Below are 18,972 nucleotides of genomic sequence, written 5' to 3'. Positions count from 1 at the left end.
GTGTGTGTGTGTGTACATGGGGAGGCATGTCAGGGACAAATCATTGCTGAACACATGTGGTCTGAGGAGGGAGGCAAGCTAGGGAAGGAAAGAGGGTAGAGAAAAGACAAGAAAGGAAAGGATATATGTGTCAAAAAGAGAGGAAGACATGGGGAAGAGACTAGAGGAAATGAAATGACAAGAAAGTGAGGAGATTGGAGAACAGATGAGAGGAAGAAAGATGATGAGAGGAACCGATGAACTGAACAAAGAGAAACCAAAAGAGAAGGATTAAGTCGGGTCAGTCTGGCTTGTCATCCTTCTGTAATCACAGCTCCATATGTGGAGGACTGCGAGGAAAGAGAGACGCAAAGACAAAGGGGGAGAAAGACGGCAACAAAGCGGAAAAGTTGAAATCTAACGGACTCGAGATGAAAAGTGAAGATATAAATGCATGAGGGAACGAGGGAGGGATCATTAGGGGAAGCTGGTTAGCATGAGCGTCCAAAACAAACCCACAGGCATTCCCTCTTTTACCAACATCTTTTTTATTTTTGTCTCCACACCATTCAATAAATACAAAATACAAACCAGCTTCATATCCATAAACAACAATGATAGAAAAAATTCATAAAATATTACTTAATTCGAAACAGAAATAGGAACAACCGAAGCAGAGGAGCTATAAGATCAACAGGAGGTGAAGGCGAAGCTCGTGTTTGTTGAAGTATTACACTGAAATAACAAGCAGCCATTACCAGCTTCTCTCCCAATCACACACACTCATGCTGATGCCCACATGACACTTGACGTTGAGTGGAAATATAATCCTACGAAACACAAGCAGCAGACTGGCTGGACTTTTTTTTTCTTTCCAAGTTTTACTGTGTGCCACCCAGAAAGTTTACCGTGTTTCTGTTTTGGTGATTAGTTGTATTCTTTACTCGTCACACACACACACACACACACACACACACACACACACACACACATTTTTAAGCAACTCTTTGCTCTCTATCCAGTGAGAGCTACAGTAGCTATGGCTGTACTTCAAAAAGAAGTCCTGTCAACGAAATGCAACTTCCACGATCTTACCACGGTTTGCCACTCTTGGACTGGAGCCACTTAACGGCTGTGTTATGTTTGAACATCTACATCTTTCTGTCCTGTTGAGCAAGTTTCCAAAAAGGTTTCCAGCACAAAAAAAAAGGAAGAAAAAAAAAGGCAGGAAGCAGAAGGCAGCAGGTTTGTAAAGTCTGGTTGGTCCTCTTCATAGCTTCATCCCTTCACTTAACAAGTCTTTTTTATGTTTTCATCTTATTATTCCTCCGTCTCTGCTCTTCTCTGTTCATTACAATCCTGAAGCTGACAACAGGGTGGGTGTCGGGTGAGGTGAGGAGTGGGGGGGACCCAGTGTGCAGCTCTGGGTTTGGGTCCATCAGGATGGGTTCTATGGGTAGATTAGGATTTGTTGATGTCTGCGTGGCTCCCTCACAGATCAGTGTCTCAAGGTCCGTCTTTTGTCTGGAGCTTTCGTCATCAGGTCGTCTTCCTCTTTGGACTCTGAGAACAGAAACATCGATTTAGGACAGAATATTTAACTAAATGAATGATATTTCAAATTAGTGGCCAGCCAGGGACCTCCATCATCACGCTGCCTTGTAAAATGTTTATATATATCACTCTCTAGCCGCTGGTGGTGTTCTGTGTGTTGGCGTGTGTTCAATGCTCACCGAGGCATTCAGGACAGCATGAGCCCTCTCTGCGAGTGATGTTGCTGCAGGTCAGTATTGGACATTGCTTCCTCTGACACTTAGTCACACCGTGCTGTTGGGAACAAAAAGAGGAAGATGGAGGGGTTGGTGAAAAGAGGCAAAATGTAGAGGCACAGGTGAACAAGGAGGAGACGGGGACACAATGTAAGATGGAGGAAAACTCACAATGTCTCAATTTTTAGGTCTCCACCAACTACTGAAAGGCTCTTTAGGTGCTAACGGTTTGGTCGTGGACAAGTAATGTAAAAACAATGAGCTGCAAGACACTGCAGAGTAGGGTGCTAGTTGTGGGTTTTTCACTGAAAGGCCACTTCCACATTAAACACAGTTAGTTTTCCCACAGATCATATAAATAAAAGTATGGTTTGAGCTTTAACGTTAAAAGAATTTCGCTTGAACTCTCTGTGAACTGTGATTCATCATTTTAGTATTGTAAATAAAAGGTTGTATTGCAATCAATTTCTTAAGGAGCTGCCTTCAAGCCATTCTCACAACCAACAACTTGATTTATATTTTCACAAGGTTTCAATATTTGCACTTCACGATACTCACATCACACCAGCAGTTGATGCATTTCATCTCCCCCACCAGCGGTACCCAGGGATGCCAGTTGTCACTGTTCTGGTAATAATTCTTGCCAAATTTGCAGTGCCTCGGCCCATCTGCCTGCATCATGTCGCTGTGCTCCAGGCCCGCAGAAGTCCTGTCCTCTTCCGGACACTCCTTACAACAGTCGGAGGGGTTCCGTCTTACAGGATGACTGCAGGTCAACACCGGACACGTCACCTTCTCACAGTGCACCTCCCCTGAAGATCCCTGTAGATACAATGTAGCAGGTTAGCAGTGATTTTTTTTCTCTCTAGCAGCTGACTTATTGCTTTTTTTTCCACATAAATGGTTGAAAAAGTTAAGAACATTCCCCAAGGTTGAGCTGATGAGAAATGTATTTATGCCTCAGTTCCTTTGGAGTCTAATACAAGATAAATGATCCATTTAGGGCTTTTGGGAAAGTAAATCCAGCCAGATGTGAGTGGGTTTATTGATGTATATTTACCTTGCAAGTGCAGACAGCGCATTTAATGTAGCCAAAGGGCGGTACAAAGGGATGCCATGTGGTTCCTGGGGCGTGCATCTTCTGGTCTCCTTCAAAGTAACAACCTGAGAGGAAAGAAACAGGGTTTACTGAGGACAGTCAACGAGAAAATTCTTGAAGAGTTCACTTTTGACTGTGGACTGTGGAAAAGAATACAGTATAGCGACACAGTACAAGAGAAAAACTTTTCAAAGAAGCAGAGGCAGAAGGAAGCTCGGTCAGAGGCAGGAGAGGTAGTACCTACCCTCAAGATGCTCGTCCACCCTCTCCAGAGCTTTCATGTCCTTGGGCTCCTTCCTCTCTGAACAGGAAAAAGGAAATGAAGACATTAAAAACAGAATTAGTTTTTTAACTTTATGACTGCAGTGGGGAGAGTTTCACCCAAAACAATAAAATCTGCACACAAACAAGGTCTCAGAGCAACATAAGCACTTTAAACCTCACCATCACAGATGGGGCAGCACTTGTCCTCAGGCTGAATGGTTCGGGAGCAGGTCAACACCGGACAGATGACTGGGTCACAGATCACAGTTCGCTTCTACAGAAGAAAGAAAGATGTTGAGGAGTGAGCTTGATTTGTCAATCCAGTATTCAGTCTTTACATGAATTTCCCAAACACTGCAAACAAACGTATTTCCCAGCTTCACTTCTTCAACATTTCAGTGCCAAAACAATCAGACAGCTCCTTTGACAAACACATTTAATTGCTGCCTTCGCATTTGTTGTCTTTACCTGGCAGCTGCAGGAGAAACACTTGTCGTAGTTGGGAGTCCAGCGGGAGCCGTGAGCGTGGTGCTGGTTCTCAAAGAAGCAGGTATGTGGGTCTTTCTTCAGCTCCTCGGGGTCCTTCACAAAGAGGTCGTCAAACTCGGCCCCCTCCATGTCCCCCCTGGTCCCGAACTCACAGTTGTTTGGCACGTGGACCTGGAGGGAAGGATAATGTGTAAGAAGCAAGAAAAGAAGAGGTGCATGGAGGAGAAAGAAAGTGGATGCAGGGATGGGGTGATAAAGAGAGAGGGAGAGAAAGGGTGGTTAGGACATTGGCGAGTTGTTGGCCACACCTGACACAAAGCTGGTGTCAAGCTGACTTGTTAATTGTTCCTAAATGGAGTGTTTCTGTGCTCCTGAGCAGATGGCTGTTTATGTGATGGACCTGTTTGCTATTAAAACAGCTGAACCCTCTTGTGTGTGTGTGGGTGTGTGTGTGTGATCACTTTCTCTGTTAGTACCTGGCAGCCTAGAAAAACTCATCAACCACTACACCTGCAGAGCTACAAATAGTTTTGTGGGTTGCATCTGTGTGCGCGTTTCTGAACTCCAATAAAATCTTTCGACAAAGTCTTGCCGGGCAGACAGCACCTGCCAGTGAAAGTGTGCGTTTGTGTGGGCCGGGGAGCGCTAAGTGAGCGATCATGCAGACACATAAACACTCAGGTGGTTACAGAAGGCTCTGCTGCTGCTGCTGCTTCTTCTTATAATCTCATCACTTATACAGCGTTGTCTCTTCTGTTTTTTTCAGTGTTATGAGTTTATTTTGCTATATTGATATTGCTAACAGGGCATGAGACTGATACAGAAAATAAAACTTCTAATATAAATACATTTTTTAATGTATAAGTCTTAGGTTTGAGACTACAAGTTGATTTTTTAATTTTGTTTTTTACTTACTGACTGGAGCCAACATTTTAGCATTTTACAGCACAGAAACCTCAAAATTTGAAAAGATTTGTTGAGTCAATTTAAGTCTGGCAATGTCCAACATTGTTCACGCCCTCAGAATTGTTTCTGTATTATAATGAATCCATTTCAGGAGCCAAAGTTCGAGCACAAACTGTTCTAGTCCCTCCTTTGCTGGGTCTTGTTGTACTATCAGACTTCTGTATTCAAGCTTTCAAGTAAGCAAACTTTTTTAAAAGTATTTAAAGTGTCATGCCAAAAAATATTAACATTGTTTCCTCAGAATTCAAGTCAGGACCAGCACCTTTAAAGTGTTATGAGGGACCGTTATGGGAGACTAAAATACTTCAATAATAGGAGAAGAAAAATCCTCACCTATTCTGCTGTCTGACAGAAGGAACTGCTTCAGGTTGACTTTAAAATCTGAATTACAAATGAATGTACAGTCTCTTCTTTACATACCCGTCCTCTTATTTCTCCTCGGGGGTTCATCTTGGTGCTGACCTGGATGAAGGCTGTTCCTTGGTCCAGGTGTTGCAGTAATTCAACACTGATGTCCTTTAACACTCCCTGAGCCTGCAGGAGAGGAGAGTGTGTTTGAGCATGTTTCGGAATCAGCGTGAATAACATGAATTATTAATCTGTGTATGTGTGTGTGTGTGTGTGTGTGTGTGATGATATACCTGAGAGCCGTAGAAGCCGGTCAGCAGCCTCTTGTGAGTGGTAGTGCTCTCGTTGATTTCTCCGATCTCAGCCAGTCCGTGGAGGTGGGCGTTCATGGTGAGGTCATCAGCCTTGCTGAGACCGGCAACCACGATCTCGTAATGCAGGTGACACTGTTTGTCCACTGACACCCAGGCGTGACCTGATGCACCAGTTCTTACTGGTGGAGACACAAAGTGGCCGGCCAGAGGAGTGGGCAAGTCTGAAAGAGGAGAGAATGTGTTAATGATGTGTGCATCAAGGAGTTAAAGGACTCCCTCCCATCACTGTCACCCCTGCCCTCCTCCTTCCCCTGCTTCCATTAATCTGTACCGTATCTGGGTGTCTCCAGTCCGTTGTAGTGCCGGGCTTTAATCTGCCCCCTCAGCTCTCCTTCCTGGCTGTGTGCTGTGGCCACATTGATGAACAGCTCGTTCTGCAGCAGCATGTGGATGTGTCGAGCCTCCAGGCGACTCCAGCTTCCCTGAGCCTGGCCTGTAGCCTTGACATACTCGGGTGTCAGGTCATAAAGCACAGAGCGCTTGTTTCGCCGCCGCGGCTTCAACTCGATGGTGAGGCCGAGGAAGTCACTGGTGAGACCTGCGACCTGGACCTGGAGGAAGGGGACGAGGAGGAAAAGGTTAAGTTCCCCTCTATTGGAGCTTCATGGTGCATAATGAGGCTTTTCACATTCATCCACTGAAGGAAGAAACAGTCTCTGTGGTCATAAATTCTGTAATATAATGTTTTTGTGGAAAAATCATATCAGTCTTAAAACATGTCCGGTTGGATCTTAATTAAAGGTTAGTTATTTGCGCTGTGGTTCGATTTGAACTCAGATCAGCCTGATTTGATGCCAATAAAAAGGAAAAAGTGTACTAATAAAGATTTTAATGTGTTCTGGCCTGCTTTATTATTGGTTAGTCGCTTTAATCCCACTTTTGTTTGCGGAGGAGACTCTATAAAATCTTATTTTGAGTAAGACTGGTGAAACTCAGCTTTTTGGAGGGAAGATTGGCTCGTAGTTTTATCACTTTTTTTATTCTTTTTCTTTTTTACTGATCCAGTTCGCAACATAAACTTTTCAACTTTGTGAACTTGTACAGGTACACCACTATGTTTTCAAAAGACCGACAAAAATTACAGAAATGTATATATAAATATACAATCTGTCTCGTCATGGACAAATACCTGGTAGTCCAGCGTGCCATTATCATGGAGGTAGAAGACAGCAGATCCCACGCCTCCTGTCTTCCCTGGGGTCAATGCATCACCGCTGGACATCACACTCTGAATAGCTGGGCCAGACAAAGACAGATTAATTTTCAAAAAGCTGCTTCAGAGCGCATTCCTGCTCAAATGACTTATCTTAAAGCATCACTTTTCCCCATGGAGTTTCCCTCCCTTAAACCGTAGTAGAGCCCTGACAGCATGCGAGGTGAGGCAATGATTTCTGTCATGTTAACATTTGGCTGGTTGGATGAAGGAGGGAGCGGAAGGGGGCTACATTACATTCCCTCACGTTCTCCAACCACACACACACACGCATAGAAAGCCGCATACCCATAATGTCACCCCTTCACCAAGAAACACAGTCATTGAGGGGACAGATTCAATTGAAGCACTAATCAGGAGGTGTGTCTGCTCGTGTGATTGTATGCTTGACAGTGAGCCAAAAATATACATGTTGTTGCACTGTCTGGCATGTACACACACACACACACACACACACACACACACACACAAACCCACCCGAGGTTAAGCCTTAGAATGAGGTAACCCTTATTGAATGCAGCAGGGCTTAGAGAGATTGAGCCGAAAGCACAGGAGGGAATGAGTAACAGAGAAGGACGAGAAAAGTGCAGCAAGAGGAACATTTTTGAAAACGAGAGAAAAAAAAAGAGCGACGAGGGGAACGATGGCGAGGACGCAGCGGGGATCGAGACATGACGGGAGAGGCTGGAAGAAGGGGAGAGGGGGAAAAGGAAGCGGGAGAAATGAGAGGGAGACAGGGGAAAGGAGTGAGTTGGGTTTGAATTCTTCACACATAACGTCAAGCTGTTAATCACAGCACTGGAACACCAGCATGGAGAGTCAGGTCCAGCAGACTGTGACCTTGGCAGCACCACTGTGTGTTGGTATGTTAAACTTGGACTTAAAAAACATCTTTGTGCATACTTGTGTCTGTTTGCACGCACATATTTATATTTGTTAGTGTCTTTCAAAGCACCGGACACCTTGATGTTTGATGATTGGTGCTCAAGTATGCATGACAAGACCATATGTGCACGCTTTAACTGTTTCAGGCGATCGGGCTTGTCTGCAGCATTCCTGAAACCTCCGCCTCTCTTTCTTTGTGTCTCTCACAAACACACATGGACAGACATGCATACACAGTCTTGGTGGGCCACAAAGTCCAACAGAAGGTCTATAAACATGCTTTTCCCACAGCGATAAGACTTAAAAGGATGGAGACAGAGAGAGAAAGCACAAGTATTTATAGAACAGAATGACAAATACAGCCACAGATGGACGAACACAAACCAACTACAAAACACATTGTAGTGGTTGGTGAGCTCTGTTTGTTGCCTCTACAGTGAAGAGAAAAACAAGAAACACGTTTCCGTTTTTGCCCGTGTGAAGGTGTTTTGCAAGGGGGGGGATACTTACTGTCACAAGATTTCCTGCCGGTGATGAAGCCAGAGATTTGCCTGGGATCCTGACCCTCGGTCGCCACGGCGATCTCCAGCTGACCGCGAGATAACCAGAACAATTCGCGGCTATTCAGGTCTGTCAGCACCTCGGCGAAGTCCGGATCCTGCACAGATGGAAATGTTTAGTTCGAGCTGCTATATGTGGGTCAACAAGTGAGTAAATACAAAACCATACTCCACTGTAAACAAAAGGCTTTTCAATGGCAGCAATGAAACAGTTATATCAAGATTAAGATCATGTTGAGCTGATGTTAGTACAAAACTGACAGGTTACCGCAGTAACCAACTCTTTTTTAAACTGACAGACTGGTGACATGCCTCCAGATAACTTGATTTCTTCAATTTATGTGAAACAAAGATGAGATGGAGTGCAAAACAGATCCCAGGCCTGTACAATCTCCTCGAGATAAGATTAATTCAGCAATCACAAAGTCAGAAGCCATTATGGTCATACTGTTATGTTACCTAAAAACACATGATTTTAAATCACTCCACTCACAAGCGCACACTTTAACCCCCGGGCTAAAAAAAATATGGCTTGCATTGTCTTAACATGTTTCATATTGAGTGAAGTTTAATTTCAGGCAGGCAGAGTGGACTCAAAGAAAGAAAAAAAATGGATGGGAGGAGAGAGGAGGGGCATAGAGAAGAAATGTGGGATTAATAGGACAGATGTACGAGTGTGTTGAAGAAATGTTACTTTTATGACCTCAGGGCCTCAGTTCAACATAAATATACATGTACCATAAATCCACACAGCGAGCAGCCAAAATAGAGTGGGAACGGAGACGGGGCTGGACAGAGGGAAGGTGACTTATGTTAGGGAAATTGAACGGGTAGAATAATGAGAGGGAAGTAAGGTGCAAAAGGATATAGTGGGGTCTTGTGTAAATCATGCAAAGCAATAACAGTGTCAGGATTACTGAAAAAAAAATGACTTCACACATTTCAAAATCAAAACGTCTATTTGTGTGTTTAGAAATAAATAAAGGGCAGGCATCGATTTCTGGGAAAAAATGATGTTCGCTGCTTTGTTTATATGTCTGTGTTAGTCAGCTAGATTTCAAATGAGTCAGCGGTTTGTGTTTCGGTGTGTAGCTCCAGAACGCTCCGAGGGGTCATGTGGCAGTTGCTGAGCTCAAACATTTCACATATTATTTTTCACGGACAGTCTCTCTCACCACTAGGCTCGAAAGAGGCGCATCGGCCCTTCACGCAATTCCTGGCAGAATTCAAAACAGACCCGCCTTTCATCACTCCTCTTCCTCCCTCCATCTATCTCAGCCCACAGACCACTAACCACTGACATGTGTGAGGAGTGTGTACGCAGTCCATCCTCTCTAACCCCCCCTCCGCCTCTTTTCCTCTGTGTCTCTCATCCCTCGCTCACATCTGTCTCCTACGAAAGCTCCTCTCACACACTTTCTCTCGTCTCTTGTTTTCCCCACTAACTCTTCCACTCCATCCATTTTTCTTGTCATGTCTCAGGGTAGTTAGCTGTGATCAGAGCGGCGGCAACAACAGCGTTTTAGGATGTGGTGACTGAACCACATCCATCTCTGAGAGGAGGGGGTGGTGTGAGGCTGGGGGGGGGTTAGTGTGATTCTGTGTTATTAGTTCCCAACCAGACAACAACTCGGCTGCTCCTTCAGTCACCCCTTCATTCATTGTCTCCCCCAGACAGCACTTTTCCACAAAACCTCCAACTTATTTCACGCTGAATATTTGGTTTTTCCACATAATTTGTGGTCATTTTTCTTTTTTTAAAAGAGTTGTTTTGTGAGTTAATACTCACATGAGCGGTGACGTTGGCTCGGATCTCTCTCAGGATGTGTTGCCGGTACACAAGCTGGACCCGGATGGGCACCACAGGGGGCTCTGAGAAGAGAAAGAGAAAAAGTTAAGGTCTGTCAGAACTGTCACCCCTCCAACAGGAGGGTGGAGTGAAATCTCTCATTTTTCTCTCCACCTCAGTGCTAACCCTCTCCCTTCCTTTTGTTTCCTGCCTCTCACCTTTGTCTTTGTGTTTGATGAGGCCTTGAAGGATGAGGATGAAGTGGAGGTTGTTCTCCGTGTCACTCAGCGTCAACATGGCGATGCCTCCCATGCCTGCATTCTCCTCCTCGGATGTCAGCGTGGAGCTGAACGTCTCTGTACACAAGATACACACACATTACCATATTAAGTATCTCCATTCTCATGAAGATACTTCTCTGTAAACAGTGGCCTCACTCCGTAGCTGCATTAATCCACATGAGGCTTTTTGAAGATTACATGAGAACGTATACACTTCCATTGCTTTGTAAATATTGAGTCTATTGTGCTTGTATTCAAATAAAATAATAAATCATTGTGATGCTATAATATCCTGCACGCATACCGGCAAACAGTGCCCTGTGCTTGATGATCTTCCCCTCCACTTCTTCTCGTCGGCTCGTCGATGTCGTCATGCTGATGCGCATCTGCTCAGACTGCAGCTGTCGTATGAGAGGCTTAGCCAGGTTCTTCCACACTCCACAGATCTACACAAACACATGGGCAGGTAGGTTTCAGTATCGTCACAGTGAAGATGGAATTGTACACGGATATCAAATCACACTCTATCGCCCACTCATTAAAAAGGCACACAGACAAACAGACGACACACGCACATCTGCTGAATAGATCAAACCATGTGATTGTACTCTAGGCTGAAAACCTTCAACATAAAACCGCTTCCCCCCCCGAGAGCCGAGGGAAGAAATGTGGCAGTGTGCCGGCACCTCATAACTTTCAGTTCAGGGGTAATCTCCATTTTAATTAGCGATTCTCTCTGTCCCCCTGCTAAGCAGTGATGTAACATGTGAAAAATTCTCTTCCCAAAGGTTTTGGTCCAGCCTCCACCACCAGCACTTCCACCCACTCCCTTCCTCTTCTGCACTGGAGTGTTTTCTCTAAGGTCCTCTGGTGCTTGACACTGACATTAATCTAAAAATAATAATAGGCCAATCTCTGGGACCTGTATTTAGGGGGCTCCTGCCTCACTGAACAGAGTGTTTGGGAATGAAATGGAATGAGGAGACGTGTGTATCTTGGCAGGAAATGATGTGTAGCGATTGTGAGTCTGCCCTCCGGGAATATGTGGACATGCATGCGTGGGTACTACTGTTACACCAACACATCAGTTTACTGATTTATCAGGATAATATCGGCCTTGACTAAACTCAAGTCTTGACCTGATCGTGGTTTCTCCTTGAAGTTACCTTTTGAGTTCGCGTGAGAGTGTTTGCTGAGTTTTACGGTAATCTGACTGAGTTCGCGATGTTTGGAAAAAGCCAATGGAGGAGAAGGGAAGTGTCACTGCGAGCGTCTTTATTGTTTATTATCGCAGGAGCAGGACTTATGGGAGAAAAAGTCAGAGATCTGGTGAGAGCATTCTTCATACCGGGACTTAATTTCTCTCTCTCAGGAAACACAAATGAGCACGTAATGAAAACAGAGGAGATAATTCTCTATTTATGAAATTTCTTACCATGTCTGATTGTCCCTTGGGGACTCTGTACTCAAAAGCAGTGGTCCCATCTGAATCCAGGAAGATTATTCTAGTGGGACGGCTCATTCTGTAAAGACAAAAAGGATAAATATTTAATTTATAAGCTCAGAGGCTAAAGCGACATGATATTCGAGCATGTTTGTACAGGGTGTTTTACTTCTGATATGTGATGGAGAAGGCCAGGGAGGTTCTGGTCAAAGAGAAGCGAGCTCTGGCGACACCGCTGGAGCTGGGCAGCCACGAGTCTGTCACTCCTGTCAACACTGCTACAAAGTCTGCAGGGGGAAAGAAGTGAGTGCTTTTATTACACAGTGTGCATGCATGTAAGTGGTGCATGAATGTGCTCTCTGGGGCGTGTTTAATTTGTATTCTTAAAGCTGTATTGGTTATTTATAACTAATAGCACTCTGCTGTGCGGCCCATCTGCCTATGGGTGCTCCTGCTCACCAGTGCGGCTCTCCCCAGCTCCCACCTCCTCGGAGCTCAGGTAAGATCTGTCGTTGTAAGATTTGTGGAGGTCGTCCTCCTTTTCTTTGCCCTTCTCATGGAAGTACTCAAAGCTGTCCAGCACAGAGTCTGTCTGTTTCTTGTCATCCACACCTGCAGATGGGGGGGGGGGACAGTTAAAAAAGTTAAAAGAGATACTCACAGACCACCTGTGGGACAGATTATCATTACAAGTCCTGAAAAGACTGACAGTTCTGTTTGTGAGTATATGTGGTTAATGTTTGTTGCACAAACATGAATATATTTTATTATCTTTATCATTTCTGATGAGGAGACTGTCACCAGTAGCAACTTTCTGGTTTCTAATAAAGACTTTTAGTGTCTGCCTTTCATTATCTGGAAAGATAAACCAAGTGAGCCCAGGCATTTCAAAGCACATTCTGCTACATCGTTCACAAAGTCTGGTGCACAGATGACACTAAACCACAGCAGTTCTCCTTTTTTCCCTCACTTGATTGTGTTTTTGGAGAGTGTGAAACATACAAACGAGCAGCCGGAGAGAAAGCAGGTAAGAAAGAGCAGGAACTGAATCCAACACTCAGGGCTGCAGTGAATTCTCTCTGCCCTCCTCTCTCCGGGGGTAACTAACCAGGGGTAGTCCCTGGAGAGTTTAAGGAGAATTGGGGGTGACACCGGCATGCGATCCCAACAATGACCTGCTGTTCCACACAAACTGCTGTGCGTCTTGATGTAATGTGTAGACCTCACCGCTTTGCACGCACACACACACACAAACACACGCGCGCACTGACACATGAAGAGGTGCCCGTTCAGCCGAATACAGCCTGACTGACATGATCTTGAGAAGGAAAACCACACACGCTGGCTCATAGTCACCTAAATTTTATTATTTCTCCGAGGCAGAGTTCCGAGGAGATCGACTGGATGGTCTGCTTTCTTTCTCTGCGCCTCCTTCACACACACACACACATAAAATCTCAAATCTCATCAGTCTTCCCTCACTCCCTCGCTCCTCTGCTCCACTGGGCACGCTCAGGGGCTTCTGGGTAGTGTCACTCTCACTTCACCCCACTTATACTGTATCCTCAGGTGTACCACATTACACATGCATAAACACACAAACACACACACACCATTTTCCATCACTTAACACAAACATAGCAGCTGCTTTGGTGCCAAAGCTAAGACAAACACACTCAACCTTTTCCTTAAAACTTGACCACAACACACACACGCACACACACACAATCCTGAGCCTGTCCAATACTCGACACACACACAGCACAGTGTTGTCCACACAGTGCTTTACCTTTACTTTCCATTCCATTACCAGACACACAGTGTAGAAAAAACAGCTGAATAACAGCACGGCATGAAGACCCACCCTGTGTGTGTGTGTGAGTGTGTGAGCATGTGCAGGGGAGCTCTAATTCTCTAATAAGGTGGAATTGTGCAGGCAGCGGTGTGTAGAAAAGTGGCAACGTGTGAGCGAAGCTAAATTGATGGGCGGTGCTTTCAGTTGCAGCTGGTTAGAGAAAACGTTCATTTGATGCGGCTGGATGGAAAATCAATTGACCTGCTCATTGGATCTAACAGCTGCTGTGAAGACTAACTAGTTGACCCGGGTGGGAGTCAGGGGGGGGGAGCAAAAAGGCATAAAGAACTGGAAGCGCAACAGGAAAAGAGCCGAGATGAAGATAGAGGGGGGAGGGGATGAGAGGAAGACAAATAAAGATTCGAATCAAACAGAGAATAAACAAAAATCGTGGGAAAAGGAGCAGAAAATTAAGCTGCGGTTACTTGTTTCCTCGTCTGTGTTTATTTGGAAAACATTAAAAAAAAGAGCATAAGCAGGTGTTTAGACTGAGTCGGCAGATTGTTACCTTTGGGGCAGGTTTTACAGCAGTGCCCTGGGAGCAAGACGGGATCATCGCAGTCCAGGTCAGGACAGTCCTGTTTGATATTCTTACAGTTTACTTTCCCAAACACCTTGCCACGACGACCTTTTTGCTGCCAGAGGGAAGAAGAAGACGAAAAAAAACAGACACTTCAGTCAGCCACAAAATCTCATCTGAAAACACACAGTAGAAGAATTCTTCTGCCTTTCTTGGACAACAGTTGATTACAAATTCATCTGGAGTTGGAGCTAGCTCAAACTTCGACAGTGAGATTAAACTTACAGGTTCACAGTAGCACTGGACGCAGTGCATGACGCCGAAGGGCTCCCCAAGATCTGGGTGCCATGTGTCCTCCAGAGAGTAGAATCGGGCTCCGAATGAGCATCCTGTGACAAAAACAGCGCTGATTATACATCTTCAGGGTCAAACATCGGGAAGTTATGATCACAATTCTTTGTCTTTCCAAACCAGAGTGTTTTAAGTGAAATTATATGATCATAAAGGCGGTTTGTGCTTTTTAATTGTGCCTAGAGTTAATTATAGGGAGCACACAAATAGTTTTTCATGTTTAGGAGCAAGAAAAAGTGCGACTGTGAGGTTTTTATTAAATGTGGGTGCCGGAAGACAAATGATGCAGAGTGAGCCGTTGTACCTGTTTTCAAAATTTAACAAGAAATAAATGTTGCACAGCTCAATGCCCAGGCATGTTGGAGGCGACTGAAACTCCCTGAACGCTTCATGAGTTTTGGGACTCAGCCCTGCATCCTGTCTAATCTAAATGATCCATGAGCAAGGCATGGGAGACATTCAATTTTCCACCGAAAAAAAAAAAAGATTATCAGAGATTCCCAGAAATATACATAACGTCGGCCAAACTTTGGTAAAGTGGATTTTAGCGAAAGCCGTTTAATAAATGTCTCTGGCTTGCTGTGAATGCTACATGATAGCGAGCAAAGTAAGGAGGCAGGCAGCGTAAAGTGCATCCAGTTTACATGAACTCACCCTGTGTGTAGACATGCATATTATTAAGGGTTATTACTGCGGATACCACACTTAGTTGGTTTTGGCTCTGTAGTACAGCGTATCAGAATTAAAATGAGACAGTGATATGAGGCTACGGAGGCCACAGTGCTGACTTTGTGTTTACATCCACATCAGATGAACCATGTGGAAAGTGAAGGGCTTTTTTCCCCCAATGTAAAAAAAAATAAAAAAGTGCTCCCTTTTTTCCATTTTGTGTGTGTGTGTGTGTGTGTGTGTGTGTGTGAGCACCCTCAAAGCTGAAAGACAGCACATGATAGTTATTGTTTCACTTGAAACCATAGAAAACACATCACTGTTGTAATACATAAGGACTGCACTGTGTGTTGCTGTTACAGCAGATAAAAGCATCTGTTATTACTATACTGAGTGTTAGTCACGCCGTGTTACTACAGGAGTATTACAGTGATTTTATGGTAAGGATAACTGCCTGTGAGCAGAGTGTGTGTGTGACTGCACACACACACACACACACACACACATACCAAAGGTGATGTCACCCCCTCGCCAGCGTGATGCCTTTTTGCCTTGTTGCGCTGCTTACCAACCTGGTTCACATTATTCTTTCATTAAAGTGACTGCGCTGCGCTTTAAACAGTCCGCTCCAGTTAAAGGGAGCCAAACTGTGAGGCGCTCGCTCCGCCTGCCACTTCTGTCTCTGCTGAAATAAATCATCTCCCGAGGAGCCAAACGCTTGTAATGGAAAGTCGATTGATTACAGTCTCCACCAACACAGAATTACACGTTAAAGGCTGGTGGTTAACGTGGAGTTCCCACAGTTTTGAACTCCACATGGAGTAGTTACCTTATAAAAACCGCAATGAGCAATTTTTGGTACGTAGGGGCTTTCACACATGAATTAGATGGCACTCACTGCGGTTATGACTCAGATGTTTGCCGCTAGTTTACACTTGAAGCAAAACCAGACATTAGGGAACATTTAAGAGAATATGGAAATTCGCTAAAGTTGGGCTTTTTAACTTCAGTTTAAATGTTGAGTGTTAATACTTTTCAAAAAAAATGGCGGTTTGACCTCTGTCACCTGGCCCCGGTATGCGCGTGCGGCATAATGGCACAAACCTCGTTAAAAATAGTGACAATTTAAGTTTTTTAATTATTTCAGCGACACATATTTACGTGTCAAACTTAACAGTGTGCTCACTGCAATTCTGCACTTTTAATATCAAGTTACAGCGTTCACTTTAAAACGTTACTTCGTGCTCGCTGCTGCCCCGTGAGATGTCTGTTGGGTCAAAACCATTATGAAAAAGAGGGGTAACTAGTTTTGAAGTTTGAAATTGTTAATAAAAATTGTGCTTTTTTTTGTATTTTAAGTCAGCCGACTTGACGACTAGCTCGTCTAAACTCATTCCAAATGTATACTCACTTTGCAGACACGTAGGCACAACATGTCCACAGCTGATAACTTTAAAGTTGATATATTTCAAAACGGAGTTTTGCTACTTTCTTGCTCACAGTGATACTGTATATGTCATAACACAAAACGTTTGGAAGTATGGTGAACAACGTTGTTCTAACATTGAAATAACCTTACCTGACAAGCCTTTGGAGGGCAGCGGCTCCCTCTCTGACTGGATGGGCAGAGCGGGAGACTTGAGCCGCGAGGCCGCTCCGGTGTGCAGCCACGCGCAGCTCAGCACGCACAACAGGGAACGGAGCGCGCGGGGAGACAGCATCCCAAATCTGCCTCTCTCTCTCTCTCTCTCTCTCTCTCTCTCTCTCTCTCTCTCTGTCGTCTCTCCGCAAAATATGTCCCGCAATCTTCCGTACTTTCACAAAACCACTGTTGACTAATTGCAAGGAAAAAAATGTAAGTTCACTCCTTACATCCAAGTGTCCGCTTGTCGTTAGTTTGAAAGCCTCCTGTTTTAAATCATCCGAGTTTCAGTCAGGCAGAGGTTTACCGAAGTCAGCACATAGCCAGTATGTCTTTCCTCAGTACCAGCAGCCTCCTCAGAGTCCCGTCCCGTTCTGTTTTATAGCCTGCTTCCCTGACAGCATGAAGCAGCCACCGGCCGGGAGGAGGGGGGAGAGATGATGGGTGGGTGGTGTGGGGGGGGGGGGGTGGGGGTGGGTGATGGAAAGGGAAATTGACGCCCCTATCAATTCACTAACTCTTAAGATATGGAAAACAGCCTGCGTCTGATTCCACACTTCTATAACACCAAAGGAAAAAAAGAAAAAAAAAAAGGAAATAATCCCAACAAGTGAAGCTACAAAGTTATTATCAATGTCAGAGAGACATCCCTTCATTTTTTTTGTTTTAGCTTTGCCAGTGTAATTTTATCTCAGAAAAATATGACTTTCTTTAAAATATTCAGTTTTTATGATTGAAAAATAAAATATAGAGGCTGGATGGTATTTTAAATATACCAGAAATGTTTCAAAACCTTTGAATGGTCATATAACTACAGCCACAAATATTTTAGAGTCTGTTTTTCTCCTCAGCTGTGGTCATTTTGTATGATATTTGATATCTTATGAGTTTTTTTTATTTTTGATCATTTAAGAACTGTTAGAAGCAAACATTATATTATCATTATTTTTGTGGTGGTTACAAATGCTCCCTTACTTTTTCATATTTATATCCTGCTTTGATTATTGGTCACATAGATTTATGGTATTTATGCTCTAACTTTCACACTCTTCAGCAGTGATAAAACCTTTAAGAATCTGCTAAGTATGCTGGCTGTCACACTTCAGTCAGAGATGCTTCTGTGGAGAGAAATAGTGAATCTCCACATCATGTACAGTAAGGAATGTGAGCATCTGCTGCTGCGGCTTGACTTCACCGTCTATTTTTTCAAGTGTGTTCAGAGTTGAGAACTAAGTGACTTAACAGAAACAAATGAAAATAGTTGGAATACCTCAAGGCAAACCCTGTTTCAATTTGTCCTGGCCCTCTGCGGACCTGTGTCCTCTTTCAGACCTCAAACTGTTTCCTTTGGCTCGCTTCAAATGTTACCTGGATGAATCCACTTAAAATCCCATTTATTATGACCTAGTTAAATTTTAAGGCCCTCACACATGGATACAGGTGCCAAAAGCCATTTAACCTCCAATCTTATAAAACTCACTGTGGCCAGTGTGGAGCTTCACAACATCAACAATGAGTGAAATTTATTAGGGCCTATTTAGATCTGGGAAATGTTCCCATCAAACAAAACAAAGCTGTTGAGCAACAGTCAGCTCCTCATAGTGGTCCCTTGGGGAAGAAACGCTCTGCGGTTCAAGTTTACATTACTTTAGTGCTGCTCATGGGCAATTTGTTTCAGAGGGTTCAGCAAAGGTCAGGCTTATTATATGGCTGAGATGTTTGGAATAAAGGAGTGATTGACTGGAGTTTTCTTTTTAATAGAATAATAATATGTAATTGTTATGATAATGTAGCCAATATGTTGCATAAAATAGTGCCTTTACACTGAGAATAAAATGATATTTCTGGCGTACTTAGTCCACAGACAGGCTCCTAATCACACTCCAGAGACCCTAAACTCTGTCTTTACACACACACACACACACACACACACACACACACACACACACACACACACACACACACACACACATAAAGTGAGTTTAAAAAGTGGCAAATCTACTCGTTTTTGTGCCAAAAGTGCAGGCCGAGGTGCGAGCGCAAGGTGTTATTTTTCTGCATGTGTCACATTATGTGTCCTGTGGGAGCCACTTCCATCCGGGTGTGGAGATTCACGCCACCTCCAACCCCACCCCAGCAATGCAAGCAGGAGCCCCAGCAGCGGCAGCAATGGCAGTCGATGATGGCCTGTTTACACTTCATCATCGGGTGATAAGCGACATTTTTCTTGAGCGCTTGCACACGGTGATTCATTAAGCAGGCTGGATGGTAAATTGTCTCTTGGAACTAACAAAACCCAGTCCACTTATAGCCCCTCTGGGATAATGACGACTGAGATTCTTTTGTGTATTAGAGGCGTCCAGGCGCATGTTTAGAATCAGACTCTCCAGGAGAGGTCCAAAATCTATTTCATTACAAGACAGTGTATAAAAAAAATAATAAGTTATGATACAAGATCTCATACACACGAGGCTA

The 18,972-nt window shown here is 44.1% G+C and overlaps 1 protein-coding gene across 1 annotated transcript; it reads right to left on the bottom strand.

Annotated features, from left to right (window-relative positions):
• Window positions 1-510: 510 nt before the first annotated feature.
• Window positions 511-16,868, bottom strand: chrd (chordin). Its single transcript, XM_010733290.3, has 21 exons — window positions 16,435-16,868; window positions 14,121-14,224; window positions 13,824-13,950; window positions 11,920-12,072; window positions 11,630-11,747; window positions 11,452-11,539; window positions 10,321-10,462; window positions 9,954-10,091; window positions 9,736-9,818; window positions 7,897-8,044; window positions 6,418-6,524; window positions 5,560-5,839; window positions 5,208-5,449; window positions 4,987-5,100; window positions 3,580-3,771; window positions 3,292-3,385; window positions 3,092-3,148; window positions 2,809-2,912; window positions 2,307-2,570; window positions 1,713-1,806; window positions 511-1,542 (listed from the first exon to the last, which is right to left on the bottom strand). The coding sequence occupies exons 1-21, from the start codon at window positions 16,574-16,576 to the stop codon at window positions 1,478-1,480; spliced, it is 2,856 nt and encodes a 951-aa protein (XP_010731592.1). The 5' UTR covers window positions 16,577-16,868; the 3' UTR covers window positions 511-1,477.
• Between the last annotated feature and the right edge of the window lie 2,104 nt (window positions 16,869-18,972).

The sequence above is a fragment of the Larimichthys crocea genome, chromosome VII (genome assembly GCF_000972845.2).
Source record: "Larimichthys crocea isolate SSNF chromosome VII, L_crocea_2.0, whole genome shotgun sequence".
Classification (NCBI taxonomy): Eukaryota; Metazoa; Chordata; class Actinopteri; family Sciaenidae; genus Larimichthys; species Larimichthys crocea.
This window is presented reverse-complemented; position numbering and strand designations above follow the sequence as displayed.